This window comes from Carlito syrichta, unplaced genomic scaffold, assembly GCF_000164805.1.
Source record: "Carlito syrichta isolate Samal-C Ts95f unplaced genomic scaffold, Tarsius_syrichta-2.0.1 Scaffold304001, whole genome shotgun sequence".
Lineage (NCBI taxonomy): Eukaryota > Metazoa > Chordata > Mammalia > Primates > Tarsiidae > Carlito > Carlito syrichta.
In genome coordinates, this window is record NW_007248097.1 from 1 (window position 1) to 22,959 (window position 22,959).

Below are 22,959 nucleotides of genomic sequence, written 5' to 3' on the forward strand. Positions count from 1 at the left end.
CTCGCTGCCCAGGCGGGTCTCGAACCCACGGGCTCAGGCAATCCACTCACCTCAGCCTCCCAAAGGCGCGGGATTACAGGCTGAGCCACCGAGCCCGGCTACCTCTCCCCTAGTTTTATCTCAGCATCTTCTGCTAGCAATCTGATGGCCTTAGTTATTTACTCATGTTACCTCTCTAGCCCCAGAAAGCTTTTGAGTTCGTGACACCTTTTGGAGTCTGTGTATGCTAAGTAGTCCTTCCCACTTGACTTTTCTATCTAATTTCAAACCCAACCTGGGACTTTTCCTGTTGCCATTACTTTTCTTTCTTAGTCAAAAGCTCCCATGAAATTATGGATATTTTTTGGAGAGAGAATAAATTGGGAGTTCCAGGAATCTTAGAAGCTAACAACTTTGGTTTACCTGCGAGAATATGGCTGCCTATCATAAATTGGCACTCAACAACTTTAAAAAATATATGCTTTAAATTTTTAGAGCAGAATTTCTGCAATAAGACTTTTTAACAGCTTTTGCTAGTATTATTTAACTTAAAATAATAGTAAACTTGTCATTATTTAGTATGTTTACATAGGAAAACATTCTGCAATTTGGTGATTTTGCCACTAGGTGGCATGACACGTTACTATTTCCTTAAAGATATTTTATTTGTAAGCATGTTTGTGCCTTTGGGAGAAAGAGTATAATTTTTCCGACCCATTTAAAAAAATGAAGCACACACATTTAATTTAAGAGACATTAAACAGAAATTTTATTTTAACAAAATATTTAGGTTTTAAAATTTGAAATTTTCTCCAATTCTTGATCATTTGTTTAAACAGAACTATTAGATGCAGTTGTACTCTGAGCTTTAACTTGTTACCAAAACCTTCTTATACTCATTTGTTCTCAACTTTGAGAATTCTATTTGCCACGAATGATTCTCTCCATAGCCTACTTCAAAGGTAACCTCTTCTGTGAATATGTTTTCCTTAAATGTTATATTAGGCCTACCTTATATAAAGAAAAGTACCAAAGATAAATATAATGCTAATAAGATACTTTGGAGTAGTCCTGTCTGTCTTTTTCGAGAAAGAGGGGAATTTCCTGGCTTTATCACTACAGTTCTATTTCTAATTTTAGAAGAGTAGAATAATCCTTTCTCTCTCCAGCTGACTGCTAGAGGTTACGTTTACAAATAATCTAAGGACTTTGTTTTAATGATTTTCTTTAGAACTTTTTCTACCTAGCAACCAGCTTCTTTATAAATCTGCCTTAGTATTTAATGAGTTCATATTCTTTTCAGAAAATAGAATATTTTAGCAACAGTTCTAATTTCTTCCTGATGAAAATAGTATTTTACATTTCATATCAATCATCATCTTTAAAAATTCTTACTAATTGGAGAAGTAAAATTAGCTGGCACTTTAATAAGGAAAATAATTTATTTTCTTGATGCCAGTTCATATTTAGTATAATGAAGAAATTTTAAATAATTTATTAGATCCTAAAATATCTAACATAAAATTTAAATTTTAGCGGGTAAAGTGGTAGTGGTGGTGATGGTAAGGTAAATAATTACTGAAAAATATAAAAGAGAACATAGATTGCCTATTTACATATAGGACCATTACTGTACTTAATTCTGTTCCAGAATTTGTATTAGCAGTAATACATTTTTAAAAAGTGTAACATTTTGGGGTAACTAGTATGTAATAATTTAATAATTTAATGTAGGTAGAAGGTATACTGAAGACAGAAAGACCTCTTTAAATCAGTTAATGAGTGATTCTTAAAAATGGTGCTATAGAAATGTTACCTGTAAACATGAACACATAAAATTATTTAATATCAAATGATCCTGAATTTGTGTATTTGTAGAATCTTGGACTTGTTAATACCACTTACTAACAGGCTCTGTGACACTGGGCCAGAAAAAGTGAGCCCTGTTTACTCAGCAGTATTTGGAGGACATGAAGAGTGTCTAGAGTTACTACTTCAGAATGGCTACAGCCCAGACGCCCAGACGTGCCTTGTCTTTGGATTCAGTTCTCCCATGTGTATGGCTTTCCAAAAGGAGTATGTATATTTGCTATGTTTTAATTCTTTTTTTGCTATATGGAGGTGTATTTACTTTTTTTGTGGTAAACCTTATTATCTCTGTTAGTGCTAAATTGCTAACTTAGCAAACAGAAAAACCCTCTATGATGCACTTTGTTCAGTCAAGCTATACAATAATGAAGTGATAACGTCAGATTGTTTTCTCTTCCTTTTTGGATCTGGATTATATATTTTTTTATATATATTTTTTGAGTTGGAGTCTCACTCTGTCACCCAAACTGGAGTGCAGTGGCACGCTCCTGGCCACCGCAGCCTCGACCTGCTGGGCTCCGCGATCCTTCCGCTTCAGCCTTTCAAATAGCCGGAACTGCACGCGCTACCCCACTCAGCTAGTTCTTTGATTTATTGTAGAGATGAGGTCTCGCCAAGTTGCCTGGGTGGGTCTCGAACCCACGGAACCCACGGGCTCAGGCAATCCACTCGCCTTGGCCTCCAAAGTGTGGGATTACAGGCTGAGCCACTGAGCCCGGCCTGGATTACGTTTTTAGTGTAGCAATTTTAGGAAACATTTTCAATGGAAGTAAATGCAGGAATTGTCTGATATTGCTGGTCATCAATGTAATTTCAGAATTAAAAATGGGACTTTATCAAGTAAAGCAGTGACTATTTCAGGTTATTTACCATTTAAAATTTATACTTACAAGACTTCTTATGAGCTTAAAAGTAAAACTTCAGTTTTGTTGATATTATTGCAGGTAAAGTTTGTACAGGTAAAGTTTGGGCCTCACTTTGGGTCCCACTTCACCTGGTTTGAGATCAGGTTCCCTTATGGTGAAGTGTGCTCCCCTCCCCCATAGTTAAATTTTTAAAAGTCTCAAAAATAATTGTTTTTCTAATCTGTCATGAGCTTGTGTAGTAGGATAAATGAAGAATTATTGCTGCTTTATTAGCTTCTGGTCAATAACTTTGTAACACTTATAAAATTTTAAGGTAGTAATAATATGGTTATGTATAAGAAGATCCATATTGAGTAATATCTATGGTCTATCCAATAATGGAATAAGTTGGGAAAATACGTGCTATTAAGTGTCACAAAAGAGGTTACAAGAGTACCTTATATTTCACTGACTTTCCTGAATTTACTGTTATTGATCTCTAGCTGTGATTTAACTTCAGGAGTTATCAAAACTTATTAGCTATGCTTTCCAGTCTTTACATCCCTTAACATTTGCTGAGTAAATTATTAATTCATTTTATTTTAAATTTAAGCTTCCAGTTATACATTTTAATTAGAATATTTGGAGATTTAGTTAATCTGAGTATCTGGGAAATACTTTATGTGTATAACTTTTATGATTTCATGGATTTTGTTGTTTATCCCTTCATGTTTTACCTTTCTAAGCCCTAATTATAATGCTTACTACCTTCAGTAAGCCTGCACTGATGACTTGAATTGTTTCAGTTCTTCTTTCTACCATATCTAACTCCATTACAGAGTTGATCACTTTATATTAGATAAGAAAATATAATGGTTTTCGAGTGTGTGTGTGTGTTCAATATGGTCATGGTCTTTTTTGGCTTTCATCTTATCTTTGGGAGGAATGATGTTTTTGGTTCATCTGGTCATAGCAGCTAAGTTCTTGCTTTATCATATTTTAAGTGTAATTTTAACTAAGCTATATAACATAGTGCCCTGTTAACCCTGAAACACTTTAATATTAATGATATTGCTTGAGAGCTGGGCAGTATGTTTCATGCCACCTATAGATTCAGATAGATGAAATTTGGTGGGAAGGGTCTTAAATAGGCTTTTAAATAGGCTTCTGAATTTTCCAAGATTAGTTGAAATTATAGGGAGAAACCCTTTTTTTCTTGATTTTTTACAAAAATTGGTCAATATCGTTAATTAACCAGTTTCGCTGAGGAAGCTGAAACATAGATCCTGTCCTTTAAGAATTTAAAACCGAAAGGGAAAAATAGTATTTAGTGGCATTTGCTCCACTAATGTGTGCTGTCTCCAGCAAAGAAATGTTTTTAATGTGTCCACTCATAGAAGGTAAGGATCGTTTTTTTTTTTTTTTTGCTTCTTTTAAGATAACTATAAATATGACCTATTTCTCATTCCTGAATAGTGACATAAATAGTCATTTTTCTTTTCCTTTCGCAAATACCTCAAAGTTGTATTTTTAAGGAACTCTTCCGTTGGTTTACTTTTTATATCTAAATTACTCTATAGAATTTTTTTTTTTCTGTGTAAACTCTAGTGCTGCTAAGAAATTCTTAACATGCATTGTGGGGCTACTTCTAGCCTAGGTGCAGTGCTCCCACTATTGCTTCCCTCCCCCTGCCCCCAATTACTACTAAAAACTCTGGTCAAAATGTAAAAAGAAACTACCTGAGGACTTTGCCAAACAGACAAATGAAAGTAGATTACAAAAGGGAGTGGTAACCTGGTGAAATGAACCACATGGGGATGAGTTTTCTAGTTTCTTCTTTTTTTTTTGTTTTGGTCAGGCCTTAGTCAGAAGCCGGGTAGCAACAGTGGCCCTAAAATCCCAATAGGGATTCTATTTACCAGAGGAATCAGGTAAATAGAACCCTGTGGGCCAGAGAATATAAGGAGAATCTTGGAGAAGCAGATACCCTCATTCTTTGTGTGAGTCTGCACAATAAGCAGTGTTAGCAGTTGCACTGATTCTTCCTTCTTCAACCAATAGATATCCCATGACTGGGTTAAATTAAAGCACACAGTGAGAACAAGAACATTTAGAAGTCACACTATATCAAAGGAACCACTAGTACAATTTGAACAATCGTGTTAGGGATATTGCTAAAGTTATCCACTGGGTGGGCTAAAAGATCTCTTTGGTCAGGTATAGATCGAGGTTTGGCATGACAGATCCAGTGTTTCATCAATTTACCTGCAGAAACTACTGTAGTAAAATTCTAACTACAGCATTATCTTGCCAAGTGAAAAAGGTAGACATAAGCAAGGAAAAACTAACAGGGGTAAAAGTTTTATTATGCTAGGGAGTCTTCTTTGATGTCTTAGGAAAATCTATCTGCATCTTGAAGTCATCAGCTTCTTGTCCTGGATTGCAGTTTGAATGTCTATGGTTGTGGCATCAGGTGTTTTAGTGAACTCTGTGTGGCCTGCACATTAGGCATCAGATTTGTCCCTTGAAATTTACATTGAGTTGTTCAGCTTCAGCTTCTAGGGCTTCAGGAACAGAGCAGTTCATATTCTTAGTTGGAGTTTTATAGCCAGATATTGAAGGAAATAAGAATTCAGGATTCAGTCCAGTCTATAGTAGGTGATAAAAACAACGAATGGGGCTACAGTCTAATAACATATGTAGTGTAGCTTTTCTTCAGAAATCTCAGTCACCCCCATTTCTACCAAATATAACCAGAATAAGGCTAATTTGTTTGCAAATCAGTCTAGTTTCATCAGATTTGGCCTGACTGTTTACAAAAATGCAGCAAGAATAGTGTTGACTACAGACTCTTTTTAGATGTGCTTTGTTGGTACTTTTTTTTCTGTTTCTAGATTTAAAAAAATTATTTTAAAGATATGGGGTACAATTCAGGATTAGATAGATAAGTGGTGATTTTATAGGAAAACTTTGGGTCTCCCTTTGGTCCCCACTTTGTCTCTTTTGAGATCATGTACCTTGTTGATGTGAAGTGCCCCCCTCTCCTCTGGCAGTTTCCCACTACTGTCAATCCCTTTCTCATAGTATTATGATAAATGTTCAGGGTCCACTTAAGAGTGAGAATATGGGGTACTCGGTTCTTTGTTTTTATGATAGATCACTGAGTATTATAGACTCTAAATCCATCCAAGTTGCTGTGTAGTCTATAATTTTATCCTCCTTTATGGCTGCATAGTATTCCATTGTGTATATGTACCACATTTTGTTATTCCAGTTCAGTTTCAATGGACAGCATGGTTGGTTCCATGTTTCTACCATTGTGAAAAGTGCTGCAATATGAGTTATTGATGATGACCATCCTGACTGGAGTTAGGTGGTATCTCAGTGTGGTTTTAATTTGCACATCTTTGATGTTTAGCAAAGCTGAGCTTTTTTTTTTCATGTATATGTTGGCTGCTCATATGTCTTCTTTTGAGAGGTGTCTATTCATATCTTTTGCCCACTTTTTAATAGGGCTGTTTGTTTTTTTCCTTTCAGTATGTTTGAGTTCCTTGTAGATCCTGGATGTTAGGCCTTTATCAGATATACTTTGTTGGTACTTTTGATAAGGAATCTCATTGGATTTTTAAAAACCTCTCAAGGTTAGAAAGCCAAACCAAGACTGTCTGTCTGCAGTACCTATAGATTAATTATATGTGTATTCTCAAATATGACATTCTAATCAAAGCCTTGCTAATATAACCAGTATTTAACAGTTGTATCCAGTTATAAAGAAAGCACATTCCTACTGAATTTATGCAAATAACTATATTGCCATAAAAATAAGAATACTCACAACTAGTGTTCTCTCATAACATAAACTGACCTTGGATTTGAAAGTCAAAAAAATTATAAGGCTCAGTGTAAAAAGAACAAAGTCCAACCTGTGAGGAGTGTACAACCAACCCCTTAGGGCTCTGTGAGGAAGACAGGGGACCTTAAAAGGGGTCAGCAGCACCTCTCTTGCATTCCTTAAGTTCCTCAAGTGGTCTCCTTGGGGTCCCTTTGTTGGTCGCCAGAAACTATCAAAAGACAAAATTACAGCAGGTTTACGTTAAAGATCTTAATTGGTTTGTATTTGTGATTCTAGAATCGGACAACAGTTCATTCTATAAAATAGAATGAGTGCATCCTCTCCTAGTCTTTCTAATCAGCTTTTCGTTTGTTTGCTAGGAATCCATGGCAATAGACTAAATTTTGATACATCTTCGCCATTATTATCTGCTTTGTATGGAGTTTAATTGAATGGAGAACCTTTCTCAAGAGATTTAATTGAAGAGATGGTAGTGTCATAATCACATTTGCTTGCATTTAATGTGTTTATATAAAAGAGTTGACTTTAGTATGGTACGGGCACAATTTTTGGCACATAGAAAAGTACTGCTGAGTACTGTGGCATGTGCTTGTAATCCCAGCTGCTCAGGAAGCTTAAACCGGAAGATTGCTTGTGACTAGAAGTTTGAGACCAGCCTGGGCAACAGAGTAAGACCCCATCTCTAAAATTAAAATAAAATAAAATAATATCAAGGTTAGTTCTCTTCTTCCTGTCATCCTTCATTTATCTAGAAAACATCATCAATTTAATTTTTAGTCCTTATATTACATTTATTTTAGCTAATTTCTGCCCATTAGCTTGTGTGTCAGTCACTGTACCTGTAATGTGAAACCCATTAAAAAAATTATTTGACTGTTTTGGGATTCTGTATAAAACTTTGCTGATTAAGCAAGAAAATGTTCATTTTCCCAATGGATTTTGTTTTAGTATGTCAAGAGGATCATATAACCAGTGTTTTGAGGAAAAAAAAAAAATTGAAACTGAAAAATTTGTTAATTTGTTGTTATTTCTTTCACTAAGTAAGCATCTTAAAATTTGGATTTTCACCTAGGCTCGGTCGCTCAGCCTGTAATCCCGCGCCTTTGGGAGGCTGAGGTGAGTGGATTGCCTGAGCCGGCGGGTTCGAGACCCGCCTGGGCAGCAAGACCTCATCTCTACAATAAATCAAAAAATCAGCCGGGCGTGGTAGCGCATGCCTGTAATTCCAGCTACTTGGAAGGCTGAGGCGGAAGGATCGCCGGAGCCCAGCAGGTCGAGGCTGTGGTGGCCGGAAGCGGCCACCGCACTCCAGTCTGGGCAACAGAGTGAGACTCCAACTCAAAAAAAAAAAAAAAAAAAAAAAAATTGGATTTTCTTTAATTATATGTCTAAAATTAACTAAATTCATTGGAATTACTATTTATAAAGCAAGATAATTGAATAAAATTTTAATTTAAAAGTAACAGTCATTGTTTAAAATTTTTCTTAGGCTGAATATGGTGGCTCATGCCGTCATCCCAACACTTTGGGAGGCCAAGGCAGGAGGATCACTTGAGCCCAGGAGCTTTAGACCAGCCTGTGCACCATAGTGAGTCCTTATCTCTTAAAAAAAAAAAAAAAGTGAGCCTGTGTGGTGGTGCACACCTGTAGTCCCAACTACTTGGGAGGCTGAGGTGGAGGGATCGCCTGAGCTCAGTAGGTTAAGGCTGTGGTGGCCATGAGTGTGCCACTGTACTCTAGCCTGAGCATGCTCAAACTCAAAAAAAAAAAAAAAAAAGATGCTTGCTAATTAAACATAAAATGCTTAAGATGTTTGCCCATTTCTATTTGTCTAAAATAAACCTTATTTTTATGTTGGATTTTGTCTTGTTGTGCTTCTTTTATGTGGGCACTGTTTTTCTACACTGTTTTCAACTTCAAACAGCAGAGTGGTGGAAAATTTATAAGCCCAAAGAATAAGATCTAGGCATTGCATTTTAGTTTTTAAATCCTCCTCTTTCTCAGTATCTGATAATCACTGTTTATATAACATGCAGTCTCCTTATGTGTCAGGATTAATTTTTGATTTTTACAAAATTATTATTATGTTAAATTTTTGTAGAGACAAGGTCTTGCTTTGTTGCCCAGGCTGGTCTTAAACTCCTGGACTCAAATGATCTTCCCACTTCACCTTCCCAAAGTGCTGGGGTTACAGGTGTAAACCACCACACCCAGCATAATTCTACATATTTATGTTAAATAGGATAGACTTTTTCTTTTTAATTTCTGGGTTTTGGAGAGTCTTTCCAATTTGATTATCAGGGCTTGAAAGAGAATTTGTTGAAATGTTAAGAGAAATACATGCATATGTCCATGTAATTTCTATTATAACCAAAGGTTATTCAAGCCCAAGGATTTACTTTGTGCTTTGTAAGATGTCATAATCAAGGTCATGATTGCTTGCATTTCTGGAGCATTTGAGATCTTCTTAGTAATTTTCCCAGAAGCTCAGGGTATGCAGACAAAGTTCTGTGATTCTCCAGTTTATTTTGTGGTTACTGTTCTTCAAATAAATGGTAGGATTTTTTTTTTTTTTAGAAAAGTGTATTGTAGGACTCTGCAGTTTCAAATGCCTTTTGGAAGTGTGCTCTTGCCCCTTCTAACACAAGACAATGTGAGTAATTAGAAGAAAATTTAAAACTGATTTTCCAAAACATGTTTTGTAGAATAACAATTCTATAGATTGTTAATACTAACTCTTGATAAAAGAGGTTGTGTGGTTAAATCAGTTTGGGAAGAACAGGATTAAACAATGCTAAATAATTTTCTTTCCTGGAGGCCTTCTGAGAATTTTCTTTTGGCAGTGTGTTTTGTGGATTCCTAAGAGGGGAATGGATTTACGAAAGTTTGACTAGTTTAGAAATGTAGGTTGAATTTATGCTTATGATAAATATATCATCATTCCTGTGCTTACAGACTGTTTGGGCATTTTATACTGTTGTTTATTCTGCTTTTTTTCAGATTAGTGATTGGACCCATTGCTTTAATTTTAAAGGTACTTCTGTGCGACCCCTTTGAGAAATGTAGGTCTAGCCTTAAAGTATTCTTTAATTTGACCATTTGATAAGGTGTTCCATTTTCATAATAGGGGAGATACTTCAAAAATTTACTGTGTCATATTCATAGTTAGGTTTTGGTTTGATATTATTGTCCCAGTTCTGTTAATTATTACTCTGTGATTAAGCTTTGGTTTTTGCATCTTGACTGGAGATAATAATAGAACTTACTTCTTAGGGTTATTGTGAGGATTAAGGCAAATAATGAATTTAACACATTTAAATAGTATCTGGTACAAAATAAATAGTAAAATTTGTTAGTATAGGGAATTATATGTGCACATGTACCTCTCACCCTTTAGATATAGATACTTTGTCTTTGCCCTTAAAACTTTCTTGTCATGAGGCAAATGTCTTGGTGTCATATTGAAATTTTAATAAGAAAGCCTCTTGGTTTTGTAGTTTTATTCTAAACAGAAAATGGGTAGGGAACCCTCTGTAGCATTTAATCTAATAGGGTGCATTTAGGGGATACCAGTAGCATGTCCTTGTATTCTGTTTGGGACTGAATTTTGAAGAGCTGAAGTGTCTATGGTTAGGCTATTGATGGTTTCAAATGACTTGAGGGAAGAATTCAGCTAGTCCCTGAGTTGAGCATGTAAATACACATGCCTGGAAAATTGCCAGATTTCTTGAGAATCATTTATCACATTTGTAATGAGGCAATGTCTTGAGCTTTTTTCCCACAGTTTCCCAAGCTACTTATTGGAGCATGTTCAACAGTTCATGTGTAGCTTGTCTGTTCAATAGCGGACTCAGCGAGTAATAACTGCAGGCAAAATAATGAGAGCCTAGTTAAATAAGGTCAAAGTGGTTGAAATAAATTGGTGATAACTGTTTAGAGCCATCAGTCAGAAAGATATCCTTTAACATTTCTTGTAGTGCAAAACTGCTGGCAACAAATTATCTCCGCTTTAGTGTATCTGAAGGCAGCCACAGGAAAAAATGTGTACATCTAGGGTTGTTTTCAAAAGCAGTTGTATGAATGATGACAGACTTCTCATCAGGAACAAATAGCAAGATAGACAGGCAACACAGTTATTAATTTTTGCAAAGAAATTATGGAATTATAGATTTTTACTTTCTAGTTGTGCAAATGACTAAGCAAAGTGACTGCTATGTAATCTTTTACCTAACAAAAGCACAAATTAGAGAGTAAATGAAATAGAGTCATAAAGATATACATGGGTTCGATGACATTTTACATATATGTGTATATATATATGTAGTGTCTTAATTGTTTTAATATTTACATATATACAAGGGGGGAACCCCCTAAAATAGAATTTATTTATAAAAAATTATGCATTTATTCTTACATGTTTAAATTTCAGTCACCTTCACAGTACTCTCCATTTGATGGCAGTACACCTCTCGAGATACTGTGCAAAGCAGATTTTGAACTTATCAATTTTGATGCCTTTTAGTGCTTCTGCTGTTGTTTTTTTTTGTTTGTTTCACCTCTTCCACATCAACAAAATGTCTTCCTTTGAGGACTTCTTTTATCAAGGGACACACACACAAAAAAAATGTTGCTTGGGGTGAGATCAGGTGAATAGGGAGGGTGGGGCACAGGCATCCTGCTGTTTTTGGTCAAAAACTGCTGAACACCCAGCTTGGTGTGGGCAGCTGTGCAGGTAAATCACCCATCATGAAATGGGCAAACGTATTAAAGAATCTCCAGAAGAAAAATTCACTGAAGCCAATCGATCGCAGCCAAATGCTGGCCGGTACACTGATGCCGATGGGTTCCTATAACACTTACCTAGTTGGGGAAGCCTGTACTACAAGGGACCTGCCCTCCAAAAGATAATTTCGGTTTTTGGGGGTCACTCTTGTGTGTATTTTAACTGCTTTAACATTTTGCATATATATATATCTTTACATATATAAGTATTTGCATGTATAACTGCTTTAACATTTCACATGTATATGTAAGTACATATATGTAAATACATATATATAATGTCTTAACTGCTTCAAACCCTGATTTCAAGTTTTACACATATGTCTTCAGAAGTAGTTGGTCTTATAACTGGCTTAAGCACTTTATATTTGCTCTATCTAAAATTTTTGTGCCTCTTTTTTAGATTCCATAATACTATGATTAATGAAATGTCTTTTTTATTCATAGTTTTTTAAGATGGCATTAATACCAATTTCAAAGGGAGAGTGAGTCTATTCTTGCATGTCTTTCACAGTTGTTTACACAGTGAACATACATGTTTACTGGACTTTCTTACAGTAAACATGTTAAACATGTTAAAAAGTTTAAAATGTGGTTGCATAATCATAATAATTGCACTTTTTAATGACTAAATAGTATTTTGTACTTACCTAGTCTTCTGTTATTGAACATTTAGGTCATATAACATTTCTTTTTAAAGACTGTTATACATAATGCTGTGGTTATGATACATGTACAAATTAGGATATAATGTCTTTTGAATTTTACCTTTGGATAAATTCCCCAAATTGTATTACTGAATCAAAGGAGTTTGAATATTTTAATTTTTATTTATATTTGTGTTAATATGTTTAAATCCACATAAATGTGCTTTTGTGTAAATAAGCATACATATTTATTTTGTTTTATTTGATTTACATGGAAGTCTACATTTTATTTTATTTTACAAATATGTATATGGTGCTAGTTCTGTGTGCCAGAAAGTTTACTTGCTCCAGGTTATATAGCTAGAAAGTGCCTGAGCAGACTGGCTCCAAAGTGCTCTTTATAACTTTGTAACTTTGCAGTCTTTTGATACATCTTGCCAGTTAACCCTCTCAGATAAGAGATAACCTATCTTCTTAAAAAAAAATAGAAAATATAGTTTATTTAAAAGTAAATGAGAGAGCAAGAGAAAGAGAAGATTCACTTCCCCAAGGTGGGGGAGGGGTAGAGATAATCTATTTTCAATCAGCTTTACCCCAACTTACCATATTGGAAAATAAAATTTTTTTTAAAGTAACAGTTTAGTAAGTATTAAATGATATATTTTTATTCAATAAAATTATTTGATAAAAAAATTAATTTTAAAATGTAGAGCTGTAAACTTAATGTTTGTTCATTAAAAAAAGTTTTTGACCAGGCTTGGTGGCTCATGCCTGTAGTCCCAACACTTTGGGAGACCGAGGCTAGAGGATTGCTTGAGCCCGGGAGTTCAAGACCAGCCTGGGCAAATAGCAAGACCTCATCTCAAAAAAAAAAAAAAAAAATTTTTTTTGTATGATTTTTTTTCCCCCATACTATTAGAAATTTAATAATAATAAGGAAATCGGCTAGGGCTATTGCTAAAGGAAATTATATCTTAGAGATTTCTAGAATGAGTCATTAATCTTTAGGAACACATCACATTGTTTATAAACTTTGTTAAGCAAATATTTTGTAGTAGAAATACTAAATTGTACAAAAATATCACAATTTTAGAATAGTTTTCTATTTGTCGATGGTAATTTTAAAAATTACATATTTATTTAAATGAATGTTTTAAATTGTAAGGTTCACAACTGAAAATTTAAAACCACATAGAAGGGTGTAAAAAGTAAAAGTTTCCTTTCCCTGTCTCTTAATTTCAGTCCACTAGATATGTAAAAATCATTCACTATCCCATCTGCCCTTCTTATTCCCCAGCTGTAACTACTATTAGCAATTTGTAATAAACATTTTATGTAAAAGTCTAACTTCTTTTTTTTTTTTTTGTATGTGTGGTGAAGCTGTGAGTTCTTTGGAATTGTGAATATTCTTTTAAAATATGGGGCACAACTAAATGAACTTCATCTGGCATACTGCCTGAAGTATGAGAAGTTTTCAGTATTTCGCTACTTTTTGAAGAAAGGTTGTCCATTGGCATCATGGAACCATATATCTGAATTTATAAATCACGCAATTAAAGCACAAACAAAATATAAGGAATGGTTGCCACATCTCCTGCTTGCTGGATTTGACCCATTGGCTCTACTCTGCAGTTCTTGGTAAGAAATCATATAATAGTGGGGCTTACGCTTTTTCAGTGACTGTACCTTTAATTTTTCCCCATTTCTTGAGATTCCCAGTGTTGGAGGAGAGAGAGTGTGTTTTGACTGTGACGACTGTTGGGGTGAAGGAGATGGGGGCTGCCAATAGCAAGGTTGAGTTTAAGCACAGTCCTAGAAAAATGGTAAGAAGTGACCAGAAGGAGGCAGGAGGGGATAGATGCCAGTCAACTCTTCTGAAAGGGATATTTCTTCTATATCTGGCCACCTTTCATGTTCCTCTTAAAATGCCTGCGACAGAAGAAAGAATGGTTGTAGTTGCTTTGAAGATTTCTGTTATCTATCCCTCAGCCAACCAGACTGAGTACTCCTGCCTCACAGCATCCTAGTTGAAATTTGTCTTTCTTAATACTGATTTCTGAAGTATCTGAGAATGTAGCTTGTTTATTTCAGGTAGTTTCTCAGAAGGGTAACCCTCTGCAAGAAATTATATAAATGTTGGTTGAGTCAGGACTTTTCTTGGGCAAGAAGAGGAAGACTGTTTCTACCAGCCTTCAGCCTTTGCAAAAATAATTAATGTTCCGATACAGGTAATTGTAGTAGTAGTGAGAGGACTCTTTTGGCTTAGTAATTCAAGGTAAATGAGAATACAAAAAGGAAGTCTCCAGGAAAATAGGGGGCATGTTATTTTATAGAATTTCAATAAAACATCTGGACATCTTTATTTAGGGGCTTCATTTCTCACCCCACGTGGTGCCAGTCCCCAAGGCACTCACACTCTTCTTAGCTGCACACCTGTTCCTCTATGGAAGCTGTTATCTCTGACTCCTTATGACTTGCCCAGTACTTTCAGCCTTCACACTCCGTTCTGGTTTCTAATTTCTTTAACCAAAACTTAGGAAACTACTGCTGTGGTTTGAATGTGTCCCCAGATTTCATGTGGTGGAAACATGTTGATGGTGTTTGGAGGTGGAGTCTTTGGAGGTAATTAGTGTTGAATAAGAGTTCAGGATGGGGCCCCAACGATGGGACCGGTGACTTTATAAGAAGAGAGACCTGAGTTAGACTGTCACCATGTGATTTCACCATGTTATGACATACAAGAAGGCCCTCAGCAGATGGACCCCTTATCCTTGGATTTCCCAGTCTTGAGAACTGTAAGAGATTTATTTTTTTCTTTATTAAATTACTTCATCTCAGTATTCAGTTTTAGCAACAGAGAATGGACCAACAAAAAGTTGGTACTGAGAAGTGGGTTGTTGCTAATCATGATTACCTGTAATTATGGAAGTGGTTTTCAGACTGTGTAAAGGGTAGAGGATACAAAAGTATGGAGACGCAGTCTAGAAAAAGCCTGTATTTTTGTGGATGGAGTATTAAGGGTGATTTTGGTGAGAGCTCATAAAATAAGAAGTCTGAACCTCCTTAGTGATTGCTTAAGTAGTCGTGACCAGAATGTTAATAGATGAACAGTAAAGGCCATTCCGACAAGGTCTCAGGTGAAAATGAATGCTTCTTACTGGAAACTGGAGTTAAGGCTATCTTTTTTTTTTTTTATTGCTTTCAGTGGAATTCTTTTTTTAAATTTTATTTTTAAAATTTGGGGTACAATTCAGGATTAGCTATACAAATGTTCATTATGCAGGTATGCTTGTTGATGAGGTGTGCCCCTCCCTTCCCTGGCAGTTTCCCTCAGCTAAAGACTATCCTTGTTATAATTATAAACTGGCAGAGAACTTAGCTGAATTATGTCTGTGCCTGAGGGCTTTATGGAGGGCTGAACTTAAATGTTATGAACTAGAAAATCTGACAGAAGAAATATCTAAGTAGTAAAGCATCCAGGCTGCTGCATGGCTGCTTTTAGCCACTTACAGTGAGATGTGGGAGCAAAGGAATGACTTAAGACAGAATTTATCATCAGAAGGGATGCAGAGTGGAAAAATTGGAAAAATCTCAACCTTGCTGTTAGTAGACAATGAAAGGATTTTCAGGAGAAGAAACTAAGGTTGTGGCCTAGCAGCCATTTGCTAAGCAGATTAGTACTAATAGGATCATCAAGACAATGGGAGAAAAACCTTGAAGGCATTTCAGAGGTATTCTAGGTTGCTCTTCCCATCACAGGCCCAGAGCTCTGGGAGTACAGAATGCTTTGGTGGGATAGGCCCAGGGCCCCCTTTGGAGGCTCCCTACCTAGGCCTACTTCGGGTCTCTACTCCTTGTATCAGTGGGTTGCTCCTCAGTGCCTCCAGCTGCAACTGAAGCAGCTCCAGGTCTGGTTTGATCCATTGCTCCAAAAGGCATAAGCCATAAACTTGGTGGCACCACACTGTGGCACAACTGGTCCCAGATGCAGCTTCTCCAGAGAGCACAAATAAGCCTTGGCAATGTCCATTGGTGTTAATTCTGCAGGTGTGTAGAACACGAGAGCTGTAGGGGCATGACTTCTTCCACCTAGCTTTCAAAGGATGTTGAAAACAGTCTGCAGGGCTCAGGTAAAGACTTGTGGGACCAAGCCACGGCAGAGAGGCCTTCTAGAGCAATGCCAAGTAGAAGGGTGAGATTGGTCCTGCCACAGAGCCCTCACCAGGGCAGTGCCCAGTGGAGCCATGGAAATGGGACTGCCATTGAGACCCCAGTACTGTAGAGCTTCTAGGATGCAACGCTAGCTTGGGAGAGCTGAAGCTTGGACTGAGCCCCACATAGGGGTAGAAGACAGGCTGCCTGAGGCAGTGCAGTCCCAACTCCCACACCATTCTTTCTAGGAAGCCGGACATGGAGTCAAGGAAGATTATTCTGGCGTCTCAGTATGTAATGTTGTTTCCTCTGTTGGGTTTTGTTGTTGTGTTGTTGTTGTTGTTTTAACCTGAGTTGCAGTCTCACTTAGTTACCCAGGCTGGAATGCAGTGGCACACTCCCAGCCACCGCAGCCTCGACCTGCTGGGCTCTGGTGATTCTTCTGCCTCAGCCTTCCAAGTAGCCAGAACTACAGGCCACACTACCATGCCTGGCTAATTTTTTGATTTGTTGTAGAGGCGAGGTCTCACCACATTACCCAGGCTGGTCGCAAACCAATGGACTCAGGCAATCCTCTAGCCTTGGCCTCCCAAACTGCTGGTATTGCGGGTTTGAGCCACCGTGCCCAGCCTCCTGTTGGTTTTTAGACTGACTTGGAGTCTTTTGCTCCCTGCCTCTTACATATTCTTTTTGGAAGTGGAATGTCTGTTTTATGCCTGTCCTGCCATTGAATTTTGAAAGTAAATAATTTGTTTGATTTCACAGGCTCACAGCTGAAAAGAATTTGAAGTGAATCATGGTTTGAGTCTCACCCCTCAGATACCAAAATCCACAGATGCTCAAGTCCCTTATATAAAATGGCTAAGTTTTTGCATTTAACCTATGTACATCCTTCCATATGCTTTAAATCATCTCTAGATTACTTATAATACCTAATGCAATGTAAATAGTTTTTATACTATTTTTTTTTAACTTGTATTTTTTATTTTTGCATTTTTATTTTTGATCCAGTGTTGTTTTTATCTTCAGATGTGGAGGGCTGACTATAGTTGAATCACTTAATTTCAGGCACCTTAATCTCTTGCCTAACCTGAGAGATTTGTGCCAACTTTTCTTTTTCCTGCTGTTAAATTGGAGGATGAGGGAAGCAGAGAAAAAAATTAAATATTGCCTCTTTTTCTTTCCTTCCAAACTAATGAAACAGACTTCTGTTAGGGAGAGGACTTTACTTAGCTTTATTCTCTTAGAAGTCTTTTAATATACCCTCTTTTCTCCAGTTCTAGTACTGCTTTCCCATTCCCCCAGGTGTGAATCGTTGAGAGTTTTTGTGGCAACAAGCTACCGAATGTGTGCTGTTATTTATTGGCTATGTTGGAATAGAAAAATGTTAACAACTAGTAAACTTCAAGTTACTTTGAAGTAAGTTGTAAAACTTTCAGCTTACTGAATTGAGTATGCCAATTGCATATATTTTAGTCCTAAGGAGTAATTTTAGTCACTTTATTCATTAAAAAAAATACAATGGAAAATTTCACTTTAGCAATGAAAGTGCTTCACATGGTCAAATTTTTGTTCACTGATCCTTTATTGAATGGGTAAGGCCAGTGTTTACACTGAATGTGATAAATGTTTTGGTTTTTTTTTTATCAAATTTACATTCAGAGAGCTGTTATAAGAAAAATTCCCCTATAAAAATTCCAGTATGTTGCTAAAGTAGATTTTGGCTGTTTGTTATTTCTATCACATGTAAGTCTGTTGCTTAATCTTTGTCATGTAAATTATAAATGTCTTTTCTAGGTATTGCTTGTCTTAAACAGTCTTAAAAATGTATCAGACTGAATAATTGCCTGTCACAATATCATCTACAAAAGCTGAAATATTTCTTCAACTTTAAATGCAAGACTTAAGTCTTCTGCCCCCCCCACCTCCCAATGTAATGGGAGAATAAATGTCATCTGTGCATTTAGTTGATTAAATGTCACTTGTTTATGATTATACAACTGCTCTGTACAATGTAATGGTCAATGTAGTATAGTAACAATACATTTTTAGTGGCATTATCAGTGTTGGTAACTAAACTCACTGTTATATTAACTAAAGCTGTGCAAACAGATTTACTTCTCATGTGTATGTTCAGATAAGTACATAAAAATGGCTTTGTGATTGGTCACAATAAGACCTAAAGTCCATTAAGGCAGAAGAAAGAAACCATTGAAAAAGAAATAAGGAACTAGAATCAAGGTACCTTTGATTTGGGACTCCTAGAAAACCAAATAAATTGTTGGTCTTCGAATATGTTTTATCATTTCATTTATTCTCAATATTTTCTGATAAGTTGTGATTTCACTGATAGCTACTGAGAAGTAAAGTATTTTCCCAAGACATTACTGCTACAATTTAAGTTCTTCCTTACTTGTTTGCATACTGGAGAATTAAGAATTTGGGAAATAATTTTCTTAATCTTTTTCGTAACCTCTAATCAGTCATTTCAAGGATACTTTGAATAACCGGGAATAAGTTATCTTTGAAATGACAAGTTTAGATAATTATTCAGTTTATTTTCTTTTCTTCTATTTCTTTTCCTTCTTTAGTTTTTGCTCAGTAATAGCTCCAAAAAGATGACTTAAAGAAGAGTTTCTGTTTTTATAGTAATTACCAGAGGCCCTAATAATTTTATTTTTCTTTAAACATTGTGATGATGTGAGGTATCTAACTGAGTATGGGATGGGTAATCTTGTTAGGATTTAGAGTTCTCTTTAAGCTATTTTTTTTTTTAAGTTGAGGTGTCACTGTGTCACACAGGCTGAAGTGCAGTGGCATAATCATGGCTTACCATAGCCTCAACCTTTTGGGTGCAAGTGATCCTTCTGCCTCAGCTTCTGAGTAGCTAAGACTACAGGCATGCATCAGCATGGCTGACTAATTTTCTGATTTTTCGTAGAAACAAGATGTTGCTATGTTGCCTAGGCTGGTCTCAAACTCCTAGGCTCAAGACTCCCAGCGTGCTGGGATTACAGGCGTGAGCCGCCATGTCTGGCCTGAGCTAAATTTTAATACTGAATTTTATGCATATAATGTTTTGAGACCTTCTGAAAATGTAATACTGAAGTTTTCAAATCAGTACTAATAATATCAGTTCTTCATACTACATTTTATAGTTTTAAAAGTATGTTTACTATATTACCTCATCTTATTTTCATACACAGTATCCTGAAATAGGTAGGTTGTGTACTGTTCTCATTTTAGAGAGCAGGAACTAGAGCATAAATAATTCAGGCAACATGTTTGTAAGTAGTAGAGGTAATATTAGAAATCAAGACTTTTCTTAAACCAGTGCTCTTTCCATTAGGTTTCAAGTGCTTATACAATTTGGGTTAGCCTCTTTTAGGTGAGTTGGTAGGGAATCTGACACTATATTGAAAGAACAGAGATATAACTCTGTCTAGAACCCCTTCTTTCAGTCCTTAAAAATGAATCTTATTCTGGTACATCTTTTAGGGCTGAAATTATAATGGGGAAAGTTATTAGAGGAGAACAGTTGTACATCCCTGGGTGTGATGGGCAGAAACAAGCTATCTCTCATGTACATTCAGTTTTAACTTGGGGTGTTTGGGCTTTATCCTTTTAGGATAAAATTAAGTCTGTAAGGATGACCAATTTGACAAGATGGTCCACTGGGAAGCTGTCATCTCTTGGGCAGCTGTATACAGAGTCAGTGTAGTCACTAGGAACTTATAGATGATCATTCATATCTACCAAACTTACATAAATACTTCCTGTGCTCTGGTTTTTTCTCTGCCTTCCTCATTGAGATGTTGTAAGAATAGGTATGTGGTATTTGACCTATTTTGTGTCTAATGGCATGTTAACATCTTACTTACATAGGATTAACTCAGTCAGCATTGACACTCTTATCTTCACTTTGGAGTTTATGAATTGGAAGAGACTTCCGCCAACTGTTGAAAAGATGCTCTCTGCTCGTGCCTCAAACTCCTCTTGGATTCTACGGCAACATATTGGTAAGAAAGAATAATTTTCTTTTTTTTTTTACTTTGAATTATTTTAATTTAGAAATAGAAAACACCTTGGAAGAAAAACAGACATAGGCCAACATTACTCCTTGAGCTTCTCACTGATCCTAAGATGCAAATACTCTTCCAAAACTTATTCAACTATCAACAATTATGTTATTAATAGGGATATGGATCAGCTTCACAAAGAAGCCAATGAATCCCATTATAGCAAATCCTATTGCTGTTGCCATGGCAATCTTCTAGAATTCTTTTCTATTAGGTTTGGTGCATCTTTTAACCAGTCGAATCGAGTTCTTTACAAACTGCTGACTTGGCTCCACAAACTGCGTTACCTGATCCATGATTCCCTGCCTGGCCACCACCAGAGACATGTAGCACAGCAGTGAAAGAATAATTTTCAGACATACTTCACTACTTCTCCTCTCTTGCTTCTCTAGCTGTGTTGTAATTTTATGTGAAAAGATTCATTGTAGAATACATGTTAAGTTAGACAATTTGAATTTTCTTACGTGAGGAAAAGATGGGATTGTGGGCGACAGAGATAGTAATTTCCTTCAGTAAAAGTCATATATGAGTTTATAAGTTTAGCCAAAGCAGGTGTTTACTGATATTTTTATTTAATGATGTCCTTTTATTTTTAATAAGTATTATGTAAACAAAAGTGAGTCCTGAAAGTCTGCTTATTTAATATTTAGTTTATGGTCAGAAAAATACTAAACTTAATTTTTCTCTTTGGAATATGTGTGAATTCCTGTTCTCTGTGTAATATTTTATCATCTCTAAAAGAAAATGTTACCATTCTTTATACTTGTCCTTACTGAATATATTCTAGACTGTCAATATGACATAACTATGGAGATAAGCTGGGTGAGCATTTTGTGAGTCAGTTGATATTTTAAATCATTGTTCTAAAGCAGACTTTTAGTTTACCCTTACTTATTAAAAACATTTTAAGCTAGTTGAAAAACTTATAGAAGATTCAATGGAGGAAGATTTTGCACAAAGAAATCAGTTTAAACTAAATATAATGTATGTAAAATATTCCTATTTACTTATTCAGATTTATTTTGCCTTGACTATATTTTGTTAACCAGATTATGTATCTTAAATTAGGAAAATTGTTTCTTCACCGCTGTTTTTACATAAAATATAACTCTTCATAAAACATTTTGAATAGATTTTTAACAAGTGAACGTATGCATATGTAGAATGTGTCTTCTAATTTCTTGGAAAATTACTTTTAAGTAAATTTTCTCAATCAAAAACAGACATTCAGGAAAATATGCCATTGAACTGAAGTGTATTCACACTGTTGGAGAGGTTTCTGTGGTAGAAAAGTAATCTGTTTTGAGTCTCTGAGTCTTCTAGTACAGACTTTCTTTAATAATGTTGGAAAGCTCACCGAATGTAATTCTTAATGTTGAGAATTGCATCTGCTTTTACTAATTATGTATCTGCAACAGTAGAAAACAAATATCTATTCAGAACAGATAGAATTTGGGACAATGGATTTGAGAACAAAGAGTCAAAAGAGGGAGCATATGCCAAATGGGAAAATTATTGCAATGTATCAATTAGTTAAGATATGCGAGCATTTACCCCGAAGACCTTAACATATGGCAAGTTCGTCCAGATGAAGGTAAAAATTGTGCATGACTACATTACCCTGCAGTTGACTAAATCCATCAAGGGCTTCTTGTTTAATTAGGCACTAGGTAGAGCTTGTGTAGGGTAATAATCATCATCTCTTAAGAGGATTTTATTTTGGCTGAAGATTTGCGAAAGCCTTTCTCAGAGGTATTAATGTAGCTAATGCTTTTCTGGTCTGTTTCTCTAGCTAAGACCTCTTTTCTTGGTTCCAGTCCCATATGTGCAACTGCCATTTGGACATCTCTACTTGGTATTCTATATTGTGACATGCCCAGTATTGAACTTGTTATTTTTTCTGAAAATTCTTCTGTTCCTTCTCCCTGTTTCCTGGTTCAGGAGGTGAGGTGGTTTGGGAGTGTTATTTACCAAGGCAGTGAGTTAGCATGGTTATTTGTTTCATCTATAGAAGTGGTGATCAGTGGGAGTGATTTTGCTCCCTTGGGGACATTTGGCAATGTCTGCAGACATTTTTTGTTTGTCACATCTAACTGATAGGGATGCTATTGCTGTCTAAGGGGTAGAGGCTAGAGATGCTGCTACATGCTACAGCACACAAGATAGACAAAGAATTATCTAACTGCAAATGTCAGTAGTGCCTAGGTTGAGCAATTCTGATCCACAATGACTCTTGTGTTGTCCTCTTTGGAAGGCTTTTTATTTTAAAACCCTTTTTTTTTTTACTGCTAATTATTTTGGAAAAGCTTGTGTTCTTTCTTCTACTTATATTGCTTTCTCAAGGTGTTTTCAATGTTTCTTCTTCTGAAGATAGTAGGAGTCATTATAATGCTGGATTTTAGTAAGATGGAGGAAAAGGCAGTTGCCTGAGTTTCAGATGGGATTATGCTTCTCTTTCTATAATTCAAGGTTCTCTTGGGGCACCCTTTTCCCCACTGATTTTCAGGACACTCAGTTTCTTCATATTTGTTATCTATACTCCCTCCTTTGCTGGGATTTTGGGCTGCAGAATCTCTAGAAGCAGAAACACGATCAAGGTTTTAACACCAATGAGTAGGACAACTCTTTGATTAGCTCTCTACAGGTATGACAGTCCCTCTTTCTGTAATGATTTATGGTACTAACAACTGCTGCCTGGTTAGTATATTTTTTTAAACTTTTTTTTTAAAGATACTTTTTGCACCTTTGCCACT

The 22,959-nt window shown here is 35.9% G+C and overlaps 1 protein-coding gene and 1 pseudogene across 1 annotated transcript in view; one reads left to right on the forward strand and one right to left on the reverse strand.

Moving 5' to 3' along the window:
• Positions 1–1,857: 1,857 nt before the first annotated feature.
• The window catches only part of LOC103261770 (ankyrin repeat and SOCS box protein 3-like), a gene marked incomplete at its 5' end in the record, with an annotated part of 39,396 nt that continues 18,294 nt past the window's right edge, over positions 1,858–22,959 (forward strand). The window contains 3 exons of the mRNA XM_008059347.2: positions 1,858–2,055; positions 13,356–13,613; positions 20,013–20,146. Coding sequence (XP_008057538.1) covers positions 1,858–2,055; positions 13,356–13,613; positions 20,013–20,146 — 590 coding nt within the window. The remainder of the gene's footprint in view (positions 2,056–13,355; positions 13,614–20,012; positions 20,147–22,959) is intronic.
• LOC110595754 lies at positions 20,296–20,502 on the reverse strand (annotated as a pseudogene).